Genomic DNA, 20,351 nt, shown 5'->3' with positions numbered 1-20,351 from the left:
AAAATACAAACAGTCATGACAAAAATCTAATGTATATGGCTCTAAACCACAAGTCTGTGCCAATGATACTGTAGCGATTGAATAAATCAGTTCCTAAAGGTTATCTTGTTACTTTATTCTTATGAAGGGCTTCATTCCTCAATGAGCCCTTTTCATTGCAGACACGTTGACTTGTTAGAGCAGGAAAAACACAGGTGTAACCAGTGATATTAATGATATCATTGTTCCATCTATCCACCATTTGAGTAAGCCAGCATAACCACACAATACTGGAATTGGCACACCTGAATGGAATTTAGCCATCAGTGCTTTTCCCGTATGACATGTCAAAATATCTGTTGTGAAAAATATTTGCCGGATAATGACTGATTAAACTGAATGATATATTTGAATAGAAAATATATATTATACTCTAAAATATAAGTATATAGAATAATATAGAATAAACATATGTCAGTTTTAGATGTCATCATAGGATATTACAACATAAATCCTTCATATTATATACTGCAGATTTTCAATAAAAGCATGCCTGTGCTATATGTTTTTAATTGCTTTTAGCGGTGTTCTTATTGTTATTATTCTGCACAGAGACATGCTGTTTGACCCCTATGCCATGTGACAGAGGATAATGTATTGTATCACCACAAGAATAAATAACAGTTTGTTCTCTTAGGCTGTCACACAGCTGATTGGTGGTAAAGGGAAACTATTTTCTTTTTACACTCCATTTTAATTGTTGATGTATTCATTGATATTTTTAACCTGTCTGATGGCCTGTTGCTACATTTTGTCAGTGTCAAGACTACATACTGAACACTGCAGCCACACGGAAGCACTCAACACACACCTCGATTAACCTAAACACACATGTAAATCTAGTCACCAATTTTAAGTCTTTATTTGCACATACTATGTGTATAGTACTGCATGTTTATGTGTATATGTCTTGTTTAATCCTTTTACTCTGGTATATATGCCTTATTAGAAGACACTGCTTTTATGTTTTTTGGACATTTTGTCTGTTTATGTACCCAGTTTATTATATTCTCACCTGATCCCTAAAGAATTCTGTTTATTTCAACACTTTTTCTCATAAGTGGAATGACTAATAAACCTGAACTTAAACTAGTTTTATGTTATTTCATTGTATTGTTCTTAGTTGGTATGACGTAGCCATTTAACTCTGATTGACATGAGAAGGCAGGTTTATGCGTTGAAGCTTTGCATCATCACGTCTGATCAGATATTACTTCATTATGATCTATTGCCAAATCACCGTGTCTCCTGCTATTGGTTGGTGGAGCTATGGAAGAACTGGAATCTTTGAGACAGCTTACTTGGAATTGGAAATTGGAAAAACATTTCATCATCATGTTTTTCTTCTTGACATCAGCAATATGCAATAAAAAATATTTGTCCCGGCTTGTAAGATGGTTTAAACTTAAGATGGAACTCTATCAGATCAGAGCTCAAAATGAGTTTGGTTTGTCCACCCTTTGACATTTCCTAAATAACTCAACAAAGGGGAACTGAAAGTGTCCAGGGTAAGTTACAGTCAATGTCCTGCAAATACCCCTTGAATCACTCAGTCTGCATGCAATTTATTTAGTAACCTTTATTTCCGCAGAGAGGGGCCATTGAGAGCATGCTCTCTTTTCCAAGGCTGCCCTGAATACAGAACATACAGAAAATAAACACAATATTTACAGTGTACAAATTCAAATTAACTAACACGATTTACAGCAGACATACGAACAGAGACAACGTTCAAAGACATTCAAGGAAAGGCATCAACATCATTCATAGAAAACACGTCGATTCACACTGTACCAAATCTATCAAAAGATGTTTGAAATGGATGTGAGGGATCAGCTCTTCCATTTTAGCAAGCTTTTGTAAATTGTTCCACTTGTTTGGAGTGAAATATTTAAAAGCCAGTTTTACAACCTCAGTACTAACTTGTACTGATGTTCTTCACAAAACAAATAATCCTGAGATCTAGTGTAGTGTGAAGGTGATCTATAATAGAGAAGACATGAGATATATGTAGGAAGTTTGCCCACTAGTGCTTTGTAAATAGATAGAATACTATGTTGCTCCCTTCTCACTGCCAACGATTGCCACCCAACTTTCACATATAATATACAATGATGTGTTCTGAAGCTATCTCCAGTTATGAATCTAAGAGCTGAATGCTGTACTGAATCAAGAGATTTAAGTAGCAGGAATGTGTATATAAATGTATCGCCATAGTCCAAAAGAAAAAAAGAAAGTCTTATTTCTGCAGAAGAATGCCAGTTTTGCTTTAAGTGATGTAGTTTAATGTGCTTTTTGAAGCACAGCTTATCCATCATTCCAGAAACCAAGATATTTGTAATTAAAACTGTGATTTTGGTCTATTAATGTGGTGTCAACTGTTTGTGTGGAAATATTCAACAGTTTTATTCTATGGCATTTGTATTTATTCTGTGTATTTTTTTTTAAATTATTCTATGGCATTTTTCATTCTATGGCAATTATAATATTTATATTTCTACATAATTCCTGAAAATCCCTGTTAATGCCTCTGATTTTTTCTGGGTTTAGTGGATGACTTAGACTCACAAGTTTTTTTCCCCTACCCTCCATTGTACGTGCTTCCACTCCCTTCCAGCATTGGAAAAATAGTGCTGAATCTTACGTAACAACTTTTGTCCAGTGTGTGTGTGTGTGTGTGTGTGTCATATACGCGTGCTTCTACGCAGCGCGCCCAAATTGCGTTCGACGGAGCTGGATCTCGTGGAGAAACTGCTTCTCTGGGCGGAGCGGGGTGGGCAGAGCTGAAAGGGAAAGGGGTGTGTGGGGACTTTAAGTAGCGTGCAGTACATTCTTGGACAGACAGATATCTAAGTCTTCTACGAGACCAAGTGCGAGTACAGAAAAAAGTTTCTAAAAGTTTTCAAACACTGAGGGATCACTACTCAGGACGAAGCAGAGGTTTCACCGCTGATCCATAGAAGAGTCCTCACAGAGAAAGTAAGAGCGTCACTCACTAATACTACATGTTTTTGCTGTATGCTTCCTTTCCTAGTAGCGGACATGAAGGGAAGTGTGAACCTGTAACTGGACACGCCTGACCTAACGGTTTCCTCTCATACATAAGAGAAAATCTCTCATACAATTAAAGGTTTATATGATGATTATCTGGAGGAGAATAGAAGGGAAGGAGACAGTTGTAGTACTTTTTCTGGCTCAGCAATACTATAAAAGTCATTTGACTATTGTTGAAGTATGTTTTGTTTATTGAATGGACCTTTTTTGTTGTCAAACATAACAACAATCCAACTAATCACTTTCCCCAATGGGCTTCCAGCACTTCATAAGGAAGGGGCCGCCTCATCCTGCCAAAGTTGGTTTATTGTTATATCCGCTTTAAAGCATTTACCATGTTTAATGGAGAACAAAGACAAGTAGTTAAGGTACTTTCATGCCCTCAGCAGCAGCTGGTTGGCCACTAACCAGCTGATCCCTTTTCTTCTCTCAGAGACCTTGAAGGATGTGCAGTACAAAGGATTTAATCCATTTCTAGCTGTTTTTCTCTACATGTGATGGCATTCCAGGCTTTTATCGTACTGTGACATTTCAAGTTTGTTTTTTTCTTTAATCAATTAATTAATATTACATGGGCGCAACATCATCAGACATATAAGCCTGGCCATTTAAAGCGGCTGCTGTTGTTTGGGAACAGCGCTTATCTCAGGGGCCAGTAGGCATACCAGCCCTGCCGCCATGCCAACACTAACTGACTGGGAAGAAGTGCAGAGGGAGTGGGCACATGCAATATAATGGATGATGTGATACATGTGGTAGTGAACGGCGGGGGGGGGGGGTGTGTGTGAAGAAGTAACACTTCATTTCAAGCTTGGCTGATGGCTGTATTATAAATCCATTTAAATTACTGCATTAAAGTGTGAGGGAAGAGCGAGGCTGCCAAAAATTAGGCTTGTGGAATGGCTTTTCATGGTTTTAGGGGGTTGAGTGGATGGCTCTAATTGGACAATTTTAGGCCACCTAAGGTGTAGTTGTGAGATAACTTGATCTTTAGAAAGCCTGTGAAGACACAAATTATTGACTAAACACCCTGAAAAGCTTTTGTTCAGCTGTTACGTTTGAAAAATATCCATATTTGTTGTATTATTTGTCCATTTGTACCTGTATCTTGCATTTTATCACCGCAAATATTTAGTCAGATATCATCTGTGAGTAAGAAGATAAAAGCAAAAGAGCTTAATGCAATAGAATAAATCTAGAATTACTGCCCTGTAACCAGAATGTGCCGAGCTTTTCATCTCATTTCAGTCTACATGCAGATTCCTTTCCTAAAATAAGAGAGCACAGGATGGAATGGGTAGGAGAGTGTGAAAACAGTTTTGGGTGGAGTTCATGTTGCAATACATAGAGCTGACATGATCCATTGTATCTGTCACGATAATTATGAATGTTTCTGCCAAATATTTAGAGGATTTGGAAACGGTTGAAGGGAGGAGAAAGCATCTGACCAGCGGGTGAACTCAGGAAGTCACGGAATTGAAAAATCAGAGGTGCACATAGTCACATACACACACACACACACACAGATGCTACATGCGTATTCTACACCTACACACGGGTCCGATACTATGAGATGTCCCTCACTATCACCTATTCCTCAGCTGTTGTCCGCTCTTTGAACTTTGAACTTCAATATCACTGCCTTTTTTCCCCAAATCAGTGTGATACGCCTGTCCGATGTTAATATTTAGACATGCAATCAATAGAAAAGTAGCAGCACTTTACCAAAGACTCTCACTGCTGCTTGTGTATATGATAAATAAATCATAAATAGTATATAAATAATAAAGCATTACTGCTGCACAAGTATATAAGAAGATTTTGTTATTCTTATAGATTTTTATTGATGATGGTAATTAATGCTGCTTCTTCATTTACATGTTGCCTACATGGATCACCAACTGCTGAGGATGTGGACATTTTGCGTGAAACTTGTAGCTTTAGCATCAGCTTTTTAGCATTATATCATGTATGTAGCCATATTAAAGACCCTCCACATGTCCACAGTCATCACTGTGAACCAGGTGCTGTGTAGAATAAAGCTTGACAGGGGTAGTAACTAAAGGGGATGGGGCTTAGCAAATAGTCAGTTGTTTGTAAAAATGAGAATAATTACCCCATAAACCAAACATCTCCTATACGTGTTCACTCAACAACGCTGTATTTAGCTGACTACGTGCATTACTGCAGCTCATTACAGTTCATGGGTGTTTTACAAGAGCCAACAAAACCCCATTGGCGCTTTAATGCTTGGGTAATATAGATTTATTTTTGTGTGTAGCGCCTGGCTGCAGCCCAATGTGACCAATGTGGAGAAGATGCAGATTGTGGGAAAAAGGGAGAAAGAAGGGGGTAAGAGGGAAAGACTTCCTCCCTTTGCCTTTCATTTTAGTAAACACTTCTTTGTTTTCACTTTCCCAGAGTTGACATTTGGCCCCGAGTTTCAAAGCTGAATACGAGCAGGAGGGACAGGGATTATCTTCGATGTAACAAATGATCTAATTCCACTGTGATTATTAGTGCACTGTATGAGGGTGGGGATGTGACAGTGTGATAAATGTTCACATGAGCTACAGTACTGTACACCTATGTGCATGCACAGAGACATACCACAAACTGTATTACGCCCCAACAGCTGGGGTGAGACAGATGAAATCCAGCTGCTTGTAGTGGGTACAATATGTTAGATTGCGCAGGGAGTATAGCCGACAAGGATGAAAGGCTAAATACCCCAGAATGCTTTGGGAAAGCCTGATGGCCGAGGAAAGTGCGTGTCTGGAATGTGGTAATTGTGGGAAATAGTAAAAGAGATGACTATTGATTGTTTTATAATGGAGAGATGAAAGAAAGGGAGAAGGAGAAGTGTGTACATAACTTTTTGAGGCCATAATTTACATCCTTTTTCTTGATTTTTTTTTGTGCTTCACCAACAATTTTGTTGAGTTTTCAGGCACAAATGTTTTTATTACTCAATATTACTTGTGGCCTCTAGCCATGCAGAAAGTTTTAAACACAGTCAACAGTTTTCCAAGGAAATGTTTCTGTAGTTCCAATGAAAACTATTCACAGTGAGGTCTGGAGATTATACTGAGATGATATCTTGATCATCAAATGTTTGGCATTTTTGCTTGAAAAACTGCAATGCTCAATTAATTATCTCAGTTCTAGTCTTCAGTCTGTTAAAAAAGGTAAGTTGTTCTGTTGTCCTAATTTCTGTTTTCTTTTCTTCGCACCGCTTGCTTATTGGTTTCCAGTTAGCCCTTGAACTTTGTCATTAACACACATCCTAATTTCAGGAAAAGCAGGACGATTCAGTAGTGTCATATGTGTAAAGTATTGACTTAATATCTTGATTCGTATCTTGAAATAGCAATTTTTCCATGTCTTCCAGAATGCCAGGTGAACGGTTGACAGTAAGAGGCACGTCAGAGGTGGGGCGCTTCCCAGGAGCAGCCCCACCCACCCGGGTGGAGCTGACCATTCACAAGGATGAGGAGAAGAAGCAGGAGAAAGGAGGATGTTGCCGCTTTTTCAGGAAAATATGCTGTTGCTGTAAGCGCCAGAACAGCACCTCTTATGATGTTACAGATAAGGTGGAATTTGTCAAACCCCCAGCCCCAGAATTGGCCCCGGAGCCTGTTAAGCCACAGCCTGAGAATGGAGAAGCAAAGGAACTGGAAGGTAATGTGATTGACTTTTGAGGTCATTTGTGTAATACTCTAGATGTGAAGGTGGCTTGTTTTACAAAACATGGCATGGGCCCAGGACTGGGTTTATTCACCTCTGGACAGTTTTTGCATCATGATGTTTCCTACAGAAGATATCAAACCTATTCCAGCATTATTATATAAGGATATTCAATCCTTCTCTCTCAGAAATGAAGTTGTCAGTGCTTTCTGTGGACCTGCTGAGCTCCAAGACAAGTCAGAACAGACGGGAGCACCACACTGACCTGTATGACGGAGATGAGCTGATCATCCGCAGAGGGCAGACCTTCCAGATGGAGCTGGAGCTCAACAGGCCCTTCAAGGCTGACACTCACATGCTGTATCTGGACCTTAAAACAGGTATGAGGCTAAGGGAGGGGGTGTGTGTCATACTTTCCAACCAGATATATATATTACTTAAATGATAAAGACATACAATGCAACCAGTATAGTAGGTGTAAATTTGATCTTTTCTGATACAAAAGCCAAGTGCTTTTACTGAGAGGTGGTCACACTATTTAGGCCCAATGCATGTTTTAAAAACATCATAGTGGACCAAAGGAGCATCTAACAGACACAGTCAGAAAGAAAGTCAGTGCTCTATATCATCAACTAGTGCAGTGGCAGGAAAATGGGAAATCAAAACCAAAATGATAAAGAAAAATATATTAATAAATCTTAAAGGGCTACTCCAACAATTGCATTGCAACCGGCATTAATTTTGGGGATTCATAAGAGACAGATTAAAAAAGAATGATGGAAATCAATGCAGCAGAGGTTGAGATACCCTAACTTTAAGTCACTAGAATGGGTCAAGCTTCATAAACACTGGATCCTACAATTTGTATGTTGTATTACTGGGGATGAGAGGGAGGATTTTTGTAAATGTTTAGAAGTATGTTAATGTCATTTGTTAGACTCTCCTTGCCTGGTAAATACCCTCATCCTTTGAACTCTTTGTCCAAGTTCAGAGGACTAACTTCATCAGGGTTGTTTTCTCAGACTTTAGAAAGCTTCTCTATAGACACAGAAGACATAATAAAACAATTTTCACAGGCTGAGTCATACTAATCATGACGAATAAACTGATCTTCATGTATAACATTGTGTTAAATCGATATTAGTCTCAAGCCCATGTGAAACGCAGAGGAACAAACCATTAACTCAAAACAAAGCATGGAAAACATGGTCAGAATGCTATACGTAGCTAGCACGTTTAAATCGAGCTGCAGTTCAACCATAGCTACACCACACGTTTTAGATTCCACCCACAGTCTTAACATATTCCAGACCTTAGGACACCGGACACCTCCCTTTGGTATTTACAGACCTCACACTACAGTGATCCATACACACTAGGGAATAAATTGCCATTACATCACCACCACTAAGAGGGAAGCAAGGACTCAACACACATAACTATCTGAGCTATTCAAATTCTAAAGACTCTCATTGCTGTTGCTTTCACAGTGTCATTTGCTGTGAAAAGGCTTTAAGTGTTTGGGCTTTGTATCATTGCAGCCCACTAACCTGTTATTTTGCAGTCAGTTTTCAATAAAGGTGAAGTTGCTCCAGAAGAAAAGAGACAACGTTTTTCATTGATTTCCTTTTCAACAAGGGAAGGGTGGGGAGTCTTGGTTGTGGTCGGCTGGAGAACAATGGTTTCTTGATAAACTCCATACTCCCTTTAGTAAATGGCAGCTAAAGCCCAGCAGGGTGTCACCAAGAAAATAGCTCAGAGGAAAGCATGCAATAAGTCTCTTAGCTTAGAAGGACCTTTAATATAACCCTTTTCTCACAACAAGAGGACATATAAAGTTGTTAACTTTTCTTAGTTTGTCAGTATTTAGCAAATCATTAAGCAAAACATTGTCATATCCAAGCTAGCTGTCTGTAAGATAAACCACTTCTGTGTTTGGCTGGATGTGTGTTTACGTGCGGTATGTGAGGCTTTCCAGAGAAACTACTCACAGTTGGGTGCAAAGCAGTGATGCATCTGTGGTTTACAGTGTGCTATGGTTGTGTCATCCACTGTGGGAACTGACTAAGAATTACTGTGATGTAAATAATAGAGTTGCCCATGTCCAGCTACATGTTGCAATGAAGTCCTTCCACTGCCACTGCTGCAGTCTAACTTTAGTTAATCCAAACTTTCAAGGTCAGTTGAGAATCACAAATAAAATAGGCTCAAAAGGCACTTCAATGGAGGTGCACAATTAGAATTTTCATACACACATTTAAAACAAAATGTGATTCAAAGATAGTTTTGATTGCACAAACAAAACTGTACAACATCATGTGCCTGTGGAAGGCTGTCTTTTGTTTATACTAAAAGCGTCAAATATGTTGTTCTGTCCCAAAGGTTCATTCATTGTAAATGAAAGAATCTGTTGTTCAGTTGCAGATGGTTGTGCTATATTATTCTTTTTAACTTCATTTATGAGTTTATCATTTTCCAATCAAATGTTTTGCTATATTCTGATAGCTCTACTGGTGCAAAGCAAATCAGTTGCATGTAGTTAATCTTTGGATTCCTTAAAGAAATGGTTTTACATTCTGGGACATTCTTTTTCTCTTTCTTGCTGGGAGTTATATGAGAAGATCGATAATCATTCTCATGTCTGTCCGTTACATATGAAGTTACAGCAAGTAAACTGTTAGCCTTGCTTACTTTAGCACAAAGACTGGAAACAAGGGGAAACAGCTAACCTTGCTCTGTTGAAAGGTAAAGAAATCTGCCTATGTGCCCTTCTAAAACTCACTAATTAACATGGTGTAGCTTATATTCTTCCTGGAGGCTTGGCATTATCGTCACGAGCAGAGACTTTTGGAAGTCACTGCACCCGGCCAAGAAATAGTCCCCTATAGCACTAGAACAAATGGGTTTCTGTAAAATGATTAAACAAATTAAATACAACACGTTCATCAGTGGGTTTAAGAAGTGCTAGTAGAAATATTTTTACCTTTGGACAGAACCAGGCTAGCTGTTTCCCCCTGCTGCCAGTCTTTAGGCTAAGCTAAGCTAATCAGCTGCTGACTGTAGGCTTTCATATTTAATGGACATATATAAGAGTGGAGAATATCTATCATCTAATCAAATTCTCTCTATTTCCCAAAATGTCAGTTTATTCCTTTATTGGGTAGAACTCCGCACATAAATTCAAATGAGAGCATATTGTACAAAACCACATAAAGGCAAAGCATGAAATGCATTGTGATACATCAGACTATTGTACAGGAAAAATGTTGCTATAGTGTTTCTTTTTGTTGCATCCTTACAACTTGACTCAAATATAACCTGTGTGGTGTAGGTCCCCTGCCCATGGTGTCCAAAGGCACCCATGTTATCATTCCGCTGGTGGATGACTTGGAGGATGAACGCTGGGAGGCCAAGGTTGTAGAGCAGAACGGCAACAAGATCAAGCTGTCAGTCAACTCACCAGCCAGTGCTGTGATTGGCCTGTACGGCCTCACAGTCACAATTTGCTCTCCGAAGGGTGAGGCCAAAACAACTCACGAGTCCAGCAAGAACATCGTCATGCTCTTCAACCCCTGGTGTGAAGGTAAGCTGGCAGTGGGTGTGAACTGGGCAGAGGCTTTGCACAGATTGTGGAATGTGAAAGAGTGGACGGAAAGAAGACAAGCCACAAGTGATAAGAGGAGAAAAATGAGGGAAGACAGACAGTGTTACATAACATGTCTAGAATGAAATGGTTACTATTTGGCTCAATATTAGGTTTGAAGCAGAATATCTTCCAAAGTCAATGTATTTCTTGCAGGAGAAGTGTCTAATACAGCCCAGTTGCCAGGGAAGACGTAAAGAGAACAACATAACTGCTGGATAATGAATGGCATCATCGTTCTGATTGCAAATATTGGCACAAAACAGATGACTCTTTAACCTTTACCTCTGAGAGGAATCCTGTTATAAGGTTACACATGGGCAAGAAAGGCCAGCTCAGACGATGAGAGTGTTGCTGTCTGTCAAATAGCTACAGTGTGACCCTGTGTATAACTATGGGAGTTATGTAACTCCACTGGCTGTAATTCAAGACTTTCAACACTTCTTAATACCACTTAACCACTATGTTGATACGTTTGTGACCAAAACACTTCGGTTTTTTAAGATAAAACCAACTTTCAGTGGCCTCATTTATGAAATGTTCATACATACAGATATTATTTTAAACCTGTGCTTACTGGATAATCCAAACACTTTGAGGGGTTTATCAGTATTTTCTTTTTTCCAAAATGTTTGTAATTAAAAACAAAAAAGAGGTCCATCTCTTTAAAAAAATATGCATACTTATTATTCTACTGTTCAGTTAAGAGGCGATTGGTAAATGAGGTCCATTAGGTATTCCGCTGAGTGCCTTTTTGTTTGCTGAGCTCTGCAAACTATTTGTACAGGATATTTGACCCCCACCCCCAAAAAAGCACATTTACAACACAGCAAAATAACAACAGTGGATCTGGATCTGTTAAAAAAACAGTCTGTCTTTCATTATGGGGTTGGTGCTTTTGGCAGCGTACTGCTTTTGGCATCAAGCCCAATCTCCTTTTCCCTCTCTCAGTCTCTTCTTCCCAAAACCAATCCTGCCTCACGCTCATAAATCCTCATCAAAATCCTACAATTATTGTATAAAACGCCGTGGGGCGAGTGCAGAGTAATCCTACAGCTGGTGACAACCTGTCCTCTCCTTCGCTTTTACTGCCTCCATCTGTATTTCCTCCCTTTGTAAGCCTCCCCCACCCAGTGTTACTCCTTTCTTGCTATCTGTTGACCCAACCCTCACTCCATCGTCCCACTGTTCTGTTCTCTGTTCTGCTCCTCCTATCCTCCTGTGTGTGTCTGTTTCTCCCCACATTCCAGAAATATTCAGTAAGCAAGGAGGACCACAATAATCAGAGCTGCCAGATACTGTCAGCCTCACCTCCCTTGTTTTCTCCTGTAAAATCTCAAGACTCTCTGTTCCGCTCCACTCTCCCTTCCCATTTCCCTCCGAAGCATAACTTCCCCTCTTTCTCTCAGTTGTCCCTCATGACTTTGTTAAACCTCTTCCTTCCACTTGCTTTTTCTCACGTTCATCTTGAATACCCTGATACTTTTACTGCTTTCCTTTTCTCTCTATTTCTCACGTTACTTTATCCAACCACTGGTAATCACGGTAGTAACAGTAAGAGATAAAAGAGATGGAAAAAGAAAGGCTCATGTCAGTGGTGCGCGCCCAAATCTGTTGCGCTGATGTCACTTAAAACAGACTGTTTCCCATAAATGAATGTGGGCTCCACCGAGGGATCGTTGTGTATCTTAACCATTTCCTGGCCTTGAGGACTTTTTCACATTTTTCAAGAGAAATCTAGTCTAGTCACTAAAGAGATGACTAATCCATGGATTGTGAGTGACTTTTATGGAGAAGGAGGAAGCCAAAGTACTGACAGGAGTTCATTTACACAGAGTTTCTGTGTATTTCCTTTCAAGTTTAGTTTAGTAGGATCTTCTTTAGAGATACCTGTATACTGTTTGTAATAGTAAGTATTGTAATGCCAAATTACTGTATATATACATATATAATGGTGTAATATATTTACAGAGGACACAGTGTTCCTGGATGACGATGATGAGAGGCAAGAGTATGTGCTGAATGACACCGGGAGAATTTACTATGGCACAGAGAATCAAATAGGTTCTCGCACATGGAACTTTGGGCAGGTATGTAATATCAGAATAAAAACTCAGTTGTACTCTACTGACTAATTCTACTTATCCATGTGGCTGGTATCATTCTATATTTTTGCTGATGAGCAACAAATCCCATGAAAAGAACAATGCTTTCCAACTTTCATTCCCCAAACCCATTGGTTCCTACTGAAAACATACAATGAAAATGTTTTTTATTTTTTCTAAAAAAAAAGCTAGGTTCTAAAACATATGGGCACTGTAGTTTTTAGCAAATGTTGCTCAAAACAGAAGTAAATAGTGCATTTATTGGGGACTATTTCCAGCTGCAGATTAATATGTGCTGGTGAGTATTCACAGCAGCAGGACCGTGTATTTGGGAATGACTCAAAATTAACAGCAGTGCCCACGTTCATCATAATGAAGGAACATCCAGTGCTACCATGTGGCTTGTTGTTAATGTGCTAGTCTCATTTGTTAACAGAAGTTTTCACAATTAATATAGCAATTGACTCTTGTTTAAATGTTAAAATACTGTATACAGATAATGTGATGATACAGCATATATCATTCTCATTTGAATGGACTGTTTTCCTTTATTGGTAATCTTGTGTTTTTCTTCACTTTAGTTTCATGAGGGGATCCTGGAAGCATGTCTGTTCATCTTGGAAAAGAGTGACATGCCACCATCTGGCCGAGGGGATTCTATTAATGTGGTCAGGGTCATATCTGCCATGGTAAGAATTTTTTTTTTTTGATCACTAAGTAGATAATTCAATTTATCTACCTTTTCACTTGCATTATGTTGCTTTGAAAGTGAACATCACAACACAGCAACATGCTGACAGATTCTCACTGTCTGTGTCACCATTCTCCTATCAGATAAATGCTCAGGATGACTCAGGGGTTCTGGTTGGGAACTGGTCAGGAGATTACTCTGATGGAGTGTCTCCTACGGCTTGGAGCAGCAGCGTGGAGATCCTGAGGAAATACCACTCCTCCAATGGAACGCCTGTGTCATATGGACAGTGCTGGGTCTTCTCCGGGGTCACTACAACAGGTGAGTTTGTGAGCTAAACAGAGAGCATGTGATGTTGTGTGTGAGTGAGGAGTACATGTTTATGTAGACAGGTTGGACTTAAGTGGGAAATTGGAACTCTCTATGGTAGTAGCCATGTGAAGAGATTGTATGTGTGTGCATGTGCAAATGCCACAGAGGATACCCAATGGTTGTGTGTTTTCCAATGTTCATGTTAATTTGATGAACAGACTTCCTGTCTATCAGGCCCTTTTCATTAACTCTAACTGTAACAGAACACTTCATTCATAGTGCGTGCAGGCAGGGTCCCTCACATGACAGCTCGCTGACCTTAGCACATAGTGTTGCCCCTGATAGCAGGCCGTAGCTCATATACACCCTAAATACCTTGCATTTGCATTCTTGTCATACCTCCTACTTTTGTCACAGATAGAGCCACACGTGTTGCTTTCATTCAGCCAGGATAATAAAGTTCAGTGCCAGCATGCAAATGCCATCTTAGGAGCAATGCCTGAAGTCATTTTGCTCATGTCTTAGCATCTGGACACATAATTGAATTGTGAAATGACATCGTAAATGCAGTTTTAATTACTCTACCTCTGTCTTTCCCTGTTTCCAGTTCTCCGCTGTCTTGGCATACCCGCCCGCAGTGTGACCAACTTCCAGTCTGCTCATGATACTGACGTATCCCTCACCACAGATGTATATTTCGATGAGAATATGAAGCCAATTGACTACCTCAACAGTGATTCTGTCTGGTAAGATGTGTAACCTTACATGGCCAGGACACCCTGCTATGAAAATTGCCAGCTGCTAAATCCATACCTTAGGAATGCACCGTATATTTAGATCTTCTCCAAAAGCAGTCCCCTCTAACTTGAAACCTCAATGATGTCGTGCTCTTTCAATTATCTGTAAATCTTCTCAGACAGCAGAGGCTAATCTGGTATCTATCTGCTATCTGGAAGTACTATCTGTGCCCCTTAGAATGATTGGTGTCATTTTTTGTTATTTCTGGCTAATTTTTTACTCCTTTCCTCTCTAACCAAGAAGCAAAAGCACATCAGGTGCTTGTTGAAATGTAGCAAAATGTAGCAATGGTAGACAGCTGCAATTTTGTCAATAATTCCTGTTAAATTTAGGATCCATAAAGGACTCTTCAATACTTACACACACATGTTCATGAAACCTAACACGAATCTGAAATTAAGATGTTTCTAAAAGGTCTAAATGAACACTATGCTATGTAATCTTAACAGAAAGGTTATGCATTTTGGGAAATGCTTTCTTGCTGAGAGTTATAATAGAAGATCAATACCACTCTTATATTTGTCTAGAAGGCTACAGCCAGCAGCTCATTAGCTTAGTATAAAGACAGTGAGCAGCTAGCCTAGCTCTGTTCAAAGATGACCAAATCTACCTACCAGCACCTCTAAAGCTCACTAATTAACATGTTATACTTATCTCATTTGTTTAATACGTAGGGAAAGTGTAAAAATGTGGATAGAGCCAGGCTATTTTTTTTACTATTTCTTTACACCAATATAAATTTAAGTGGCTACTGGCTGCAATTTCATATTAAGCAGTGTTTTCTGACCCATACAGCTGATCTGTGGCATAATACAGCATGCAACATGCGTAGGAATACAGAAGTTCTATGGTTGAGAAAATGTTTTGCCAAAGGAAAGGGCTGCCTGATGGCAAGGTAAAGCAGTGAAAATATTCTAAACTGTGCACTATTCTATAGTGTACCTTTGGTTGCATCTCATACAACCAAACTACAACTAAATCCGAACCATCCCTTTAAGCCAAGACACATATTAGAGTAGTACTGAGCCTTTCATGTAACTCTCAGCAAAAGGAAAAATACGTGTATTTCCCAAAACGTAAAACTATTTATTTATAAGCAAACTCAAATGACATAATTAATATCATCTACCCATAGGAATTTCCACGTATGGAACGACTGCTGGATGGCAAGACCAGACTTGCCCGCTGGTTATGGAGGCTGGCAGGCTATTGACTCCACTCCCCAGGAAACCAGCCAGGGAACCTTCCGCTGTGGCCCCTCCTCTGTCAACGCCATCCGCTCTGGCCAGGTCTACCTCAAACATGACACACCCTTCATCTTTGCTGAGGTGAGGGCTAGAAACTGGCAAATGTGCATGAGCAGAGACCTTTGTTATTTAGTTCTCTCAGGGAATATTTTGATGCGTTACCAGGGCGTTGTCTCTGATTGCAAAGTGAGAATTAAATTACAGGTATCAAAGACTTTAAAAGCTTTGAAGTTTTAATAGACATCTAATTTAGTGGCTCTTAGCGCACACCCTCTGTCTTAGCATAGCATGGATTACTTTCAAACAAGGACTTCTTTCTTGGTTCCCCTGATACTTTCTAGATCAACAACACAGCTCATCTGCGTTAATTTACAAGAAAATCACAGAGAGGAATTTCATATATATCCATTTTTATGAGTTGTGCATACTCTACCTAAATTGTGTCATGTGTATGAAAGACAAACTTCCAATGAACTCTGATGTTTGAGCTGATCAAGTGTTACTCTCCCATCAGGTCAACAGTGATAAGATCTACTGGCAGAAAAATCTTGATGGTACTTTCAGCCAGATTCACAGTGAGAAGAAAGCCGTCGGCCACTGTATCAGCACCAAAGCAGTGGGTTCTGAGACACGGGCAGACATCACACACCTGTACAAATACCAGGAAGGTACTGGCAACCATATTATACTTTGCTTCATTTCAGTTCTACCCTTGATTGATGTTGCAGAACCAGACATAATTATTCCTACAAGGAACCATCTTAAAATGTAATAATTTAATAAGTCCTTGCTGTATAGATCATTTTGCTGTGCACAGATTCCCCTCAGCTGACCCCTCAACTGTTCACATCTTCTTCAAAATATGAAACTATGTCTCACTGTTTGCGTTGTTTGGAAGGACTGTGTGCCATATCTCTTGTATCTGTCAATAAATCCTGAAACCTCAGACAGAATGTGGTGCACTCACCCCCTCCTCTCTTTTTGTCAGGGTCGGAAGACGAACGCATTGCTGTGGAGACTGCCAGTCGCTATGGCAGCAAGCCAGACGTCTACTCCACTCCCATAGCAGAGGATGTGAGAGTGGAAGTGAAGATGGAGGGCGAGGGGCCCAGGATGGGTGCCGATGCCCAACTGACCATCCTAGTGAAGAACCTGAGCTCGCAGCCCCGTCGGACAACGCTGCACAGCCAGGTGGCTGTCATGTACTACACTGGTGTGCTGAGGGGCACCATCAAGAAGGAGGAGATGCCTGTGGAGCTTTTGCCCAATGAAGGTTGGCTTTCCACTATGCTTTAAAGCTGTTATGATCAGTATTTCTATACTAACAATGGATCAAAAGATATGTATGTATGTGAAAGGGGTCGCTTGTAGTGACAAACTCAGAGAATTATCACTCAACTTTAAAGTTTCCCCTTAGCTCTATGGAGTTTTTGTGTCTTTTAATTCACTGTTTTGGAATTATGGCCCACAACTATTGATTCACTCTCACTGCTTTCATCTTAGTTTTGTAGAGAGAGCAGCTATTTTGAGCGAAAAGTTCTAAAAACCCATTGTATGCTATCTGCATGGCAACAGCAGACCAACAAAGTTAGCATCTAGCTAGTGAACATATGCAACAGTTATAAAGCCAGATATTTTTCTGAAGAGTTACTGGAGAGCAAAATAGAGCTAAAAGTAGAATGAATATTGGTCTTACATTCATCAAGTGGATGGAAATACAACTCTAAATGAATGCTAATGTTTGGTGGATGTGTAAGCAACTGTTTACCAACAAGTGCGCCATATCAGCATAAAAGATGGTAGTATGTCAGTGTTGTGTACAGTTTGTTTCTGCCTCCCCCAAGTAGCTGAAAACCAATTAATGCTGATCTAAAGCAAGACTAGCTTATGTAATTTAACAGTGACTGTCCGCACAAATGACAATTATAGCACAATGGTAAATATTAAAATGTAATGTAACAGTAGCACAAGTAATGAAGATTCATTAAGTCAATGAGCTGATGCTGTAAGTCAGCAATTTCAATCTGAAGTTTGCTAACATTAGCTAACACAGCATAAGCTACTGGTCATACTAGCCCAAGAAAGGCAAAACCCTAGAGTATATTGAATTGAAAAAGGGTGTGTTTTATTGCTTATTTTTTCTTTTACTTTTCATTTGTAAGAGGAAGAATATGTTACTTCTTCTTTCAAATGTGATAATCTAGCTTTAATGCACAGGAACAGCTGGGGGAGCTTTGCTAGTATGCAACTATCAAAGTAAATGCATGACACAGAATCTTAAACATCATAAAACTGAGATAAAGTCTACTTAATGTTTTCACAGTTTGGGTTACTTCTTTAATCAACAGTATTTATATAAGGAAGTACAAATTTTACAGTGAACATTCTGAATACGTAGCCCAACACTTTTTTCTCTCCACACAGAAAAGACCATTGAGTGGTTACTGCCCTACCAACAGTACCAAAACCAGCTGGTGGACCAGGCAGCCCTGATGCTGACACTGACAGGAAGAGTCAGTGAGACCCAGCAAGTGTTGGCCAACCAGACCACTTTCAGGCTCCGAACACCTGACCTCAACATCATGGTGAGTTTTTGCTTAGCATTTAACAGTTCATTTAAAGTTAGCATTGGCATGATAGCATTCTTTCCGTTTTTAAGGATTTTGTTGTGTAAAATTTTATTTACTCGGGAGCCTAAGAAATGAAGATTTACTTCACAAATCCTGATCAATTTTGAATTTCTTCCTGGCAGCCTTTGGGAGAAGCCGTGGTTGGTAAGGAGATGGCAGCCAAGATCACCTTCACCAACCCCCTGCCACGAACACTGAAGGGAGTCATTTTCAGAGTGGAGGGCTTGGGTCTGCAGAAAGGCCACGAAGTTGTTGTTGGGTAAGACAATGAGACATCTCTTGTTTTTTGCCAAATAACCTCTGTCACCCGTGCATTTCCCCCCACATTTCCCACTCCAGACTGATATTTCACTCCTCTTTTTTTGTCTTTCAGTGACGTTGGTAGTCACTCCACAGTGACACTGACAGAACACTTCATCCCCACCCAACCCGGACCCAGGAAGCTTGTGGCGTCACTCGACTGTAAACAGCTCACACAAGTGCATGGAGTGGCCGATATCGTTGTTCTTGAACAATGAGTGGGAGCCAGCAAGATCACTTCCTGTCCGGTTCTCACTTTTTCTTTATAAACTTGTCAAAATATTTACTAAGAGCCTCTAATTATATGAAAAGTGTGCAAAGTTTCTATATCTTAAAATATTCTGTTTGTTTTGTACTACAGCAAAATCTGAATTTTTGATATTTTAAAACTATGAATATGCAATTATTAACTGTAGCATTATCAGTATTATATTTTTTACATAAAATAATATAAATTCACACTTCTGCCTTGCTCTGAAATGTATATACAGTTGTGTATACACAGAGTTTAAATGCATGCATCGCAAGTGCTTTAATTAGCGAGCATTCATATATTAAAGTTATAAACTTAACTGTTAGATTACAATTACTGTTCTGACATGCCTTAATGCATTTGAAGACACTGAACAAAGCATGTGAAGGTGCAGAGATTCAGGTCACCATTATTTTGTGATAATGTAAATACTGTATAGGCCTATGTATTACTCATATAGCATTTCATAAGATGAAAAGTATTGTCAGACAAAATGAACCTCACGTGGCTTTCGCATTCATGAAGGAAGGGTACTGTGAAATGTTTTAAAGGGAATGATGTTGTAATTGACATTGACATTTTGCAAAGGGCACATTACAACTTCTCATGTTTTTTTGACATGTTATTTGATTGAATAACAAATTGTAATATTGTTGAAAGAAAATGTAAATTTGTTGAAAAAGTAATTTTTCTGTACAAATTTACCATGAAGATTTGCAAAAAAAACTCTACAAGGACATGTCAAAAATGTTCCTTTGATCATCAGAGAAAATGCAACTTCATACTGCCTTGTTTATTTTGAAAACCAACAAATCAGCATTCATAAAACTGAAATGTTTCCATTTGCAGAATGCAAGCCTTAATGTTCCCTAAGATGAACTTCTACCAGATGTTGCTTTTTATTATCTTTTGTGTTTTTTTTTTTTTCATCGTATGTGTGTACATTACACTGACTTAAGCTTTGTATAACAAGTTCTGGCAAAATTGGACTTGTCACTGCTGTGAACTGCAGCCAGCCATGTCAGAATGGAAGTGTGACCTTAACTCACCATAGCTTCACCTGGTTCTAGTCTGTTTTCAGCACTCAACATACAATGTGAAGGAAACTATTACTACTACTACTATACTAATATTATACTATTTATCTACCTTGTCTACCTGGAATGTTTTTATGTTTCATTATGTTTTCGGGTTGTCTGTCCATCTGTATATCCGTCCCATTCTTGTGAACGCGATATCTCAGGAATGCCTTGAGGGAATTTCTTCAGATTTGGCACAAACATCCACTTGGACTCAAGGATGAACTGATTAGATTTTGCTGGTCAAAGGTCAAAGTCACTGTGACCTCCCATCCATCCCATTCTCATGAATGCAATATCTCAGGAACACCTGGAGGGAATTTCATTACATTTGGCACAAACGTCCACTTGGACTCAAGGATGAACTGATTAGATTTCGGTGGTCAAAGGCCAAAGTTCTAGGTCACTATTACCTCACAAAACATGTTTTTGGCCATAACTGAAGAGTTCATACACTAATTATGACAAAGTTTCACATAAATGTTTAATAGGATAAAATGATAATGTGAGGAC

The 20,351-nt window shown here is 39.3% G+C and overlaps 1 protein-coding gene across 1 annotated transcript; it reads left to right on the top strand.

Moving 5' to 3' along the window:
* The first annotated feature begins 2,840 nt into the window (after positions 1 to 2,840).
* On the top strand, positions 2,841 to 19,907 carry tgm1l1 (transglutaminase 1 like 1). The gene is made up of 14 exons (XM_067605026.1): positions 2,841 to 3,018; positions 6,485 to 6,774; positions 6,969 to 7,160; positions 10,112 to 10,363; positions 12,395 to 12,513; positions 13,110 to 13,217; positions 13,363 to 13,540; positions 14,139 to 14,277; positions 15,465 to 15,657; positions 16,091 to 16,244; positions 16,565 to 16,849; positions 18,001 to 18,161; positions 18,329 to 18,465; positions 18,580 to 19,907. The coding sequence occupies exons 2-14, from the start codon at positions 6,486 to 6,488 to the stop codon at positions 18,722 to 18,724; spliced, it is 2,352 nt and encodes a 783-aa protein (XP_067461127.1). The 5' UTR covers positions 2,841 to 3,018; position 6,485; the 3' UTR covers positions 18,725 to 19,907.
* The last annotated feature ends 444 nt before the right edge of the window (positions 19,908 to 20,351 follow it).

Source organism: Thunnus thynnus, chromosome 12, assembly GCF_963924715.1.
Source record: "Thunnus thynnus chromosome 12, fThuThy2.1, whole genome shotgun sequence".
In the NCBI taxonomy this organism is placed as follows: Eukaryota; Metazoa; Chordata; class Actinopteri; order Scombriformes; family Scombridae; genus Thunnus; species Thunnus thynnus.
Note: the sequence above shows the minus strand (reverse complement) of the source record. Positions and strands in the feature narration are given on the sequence as shown.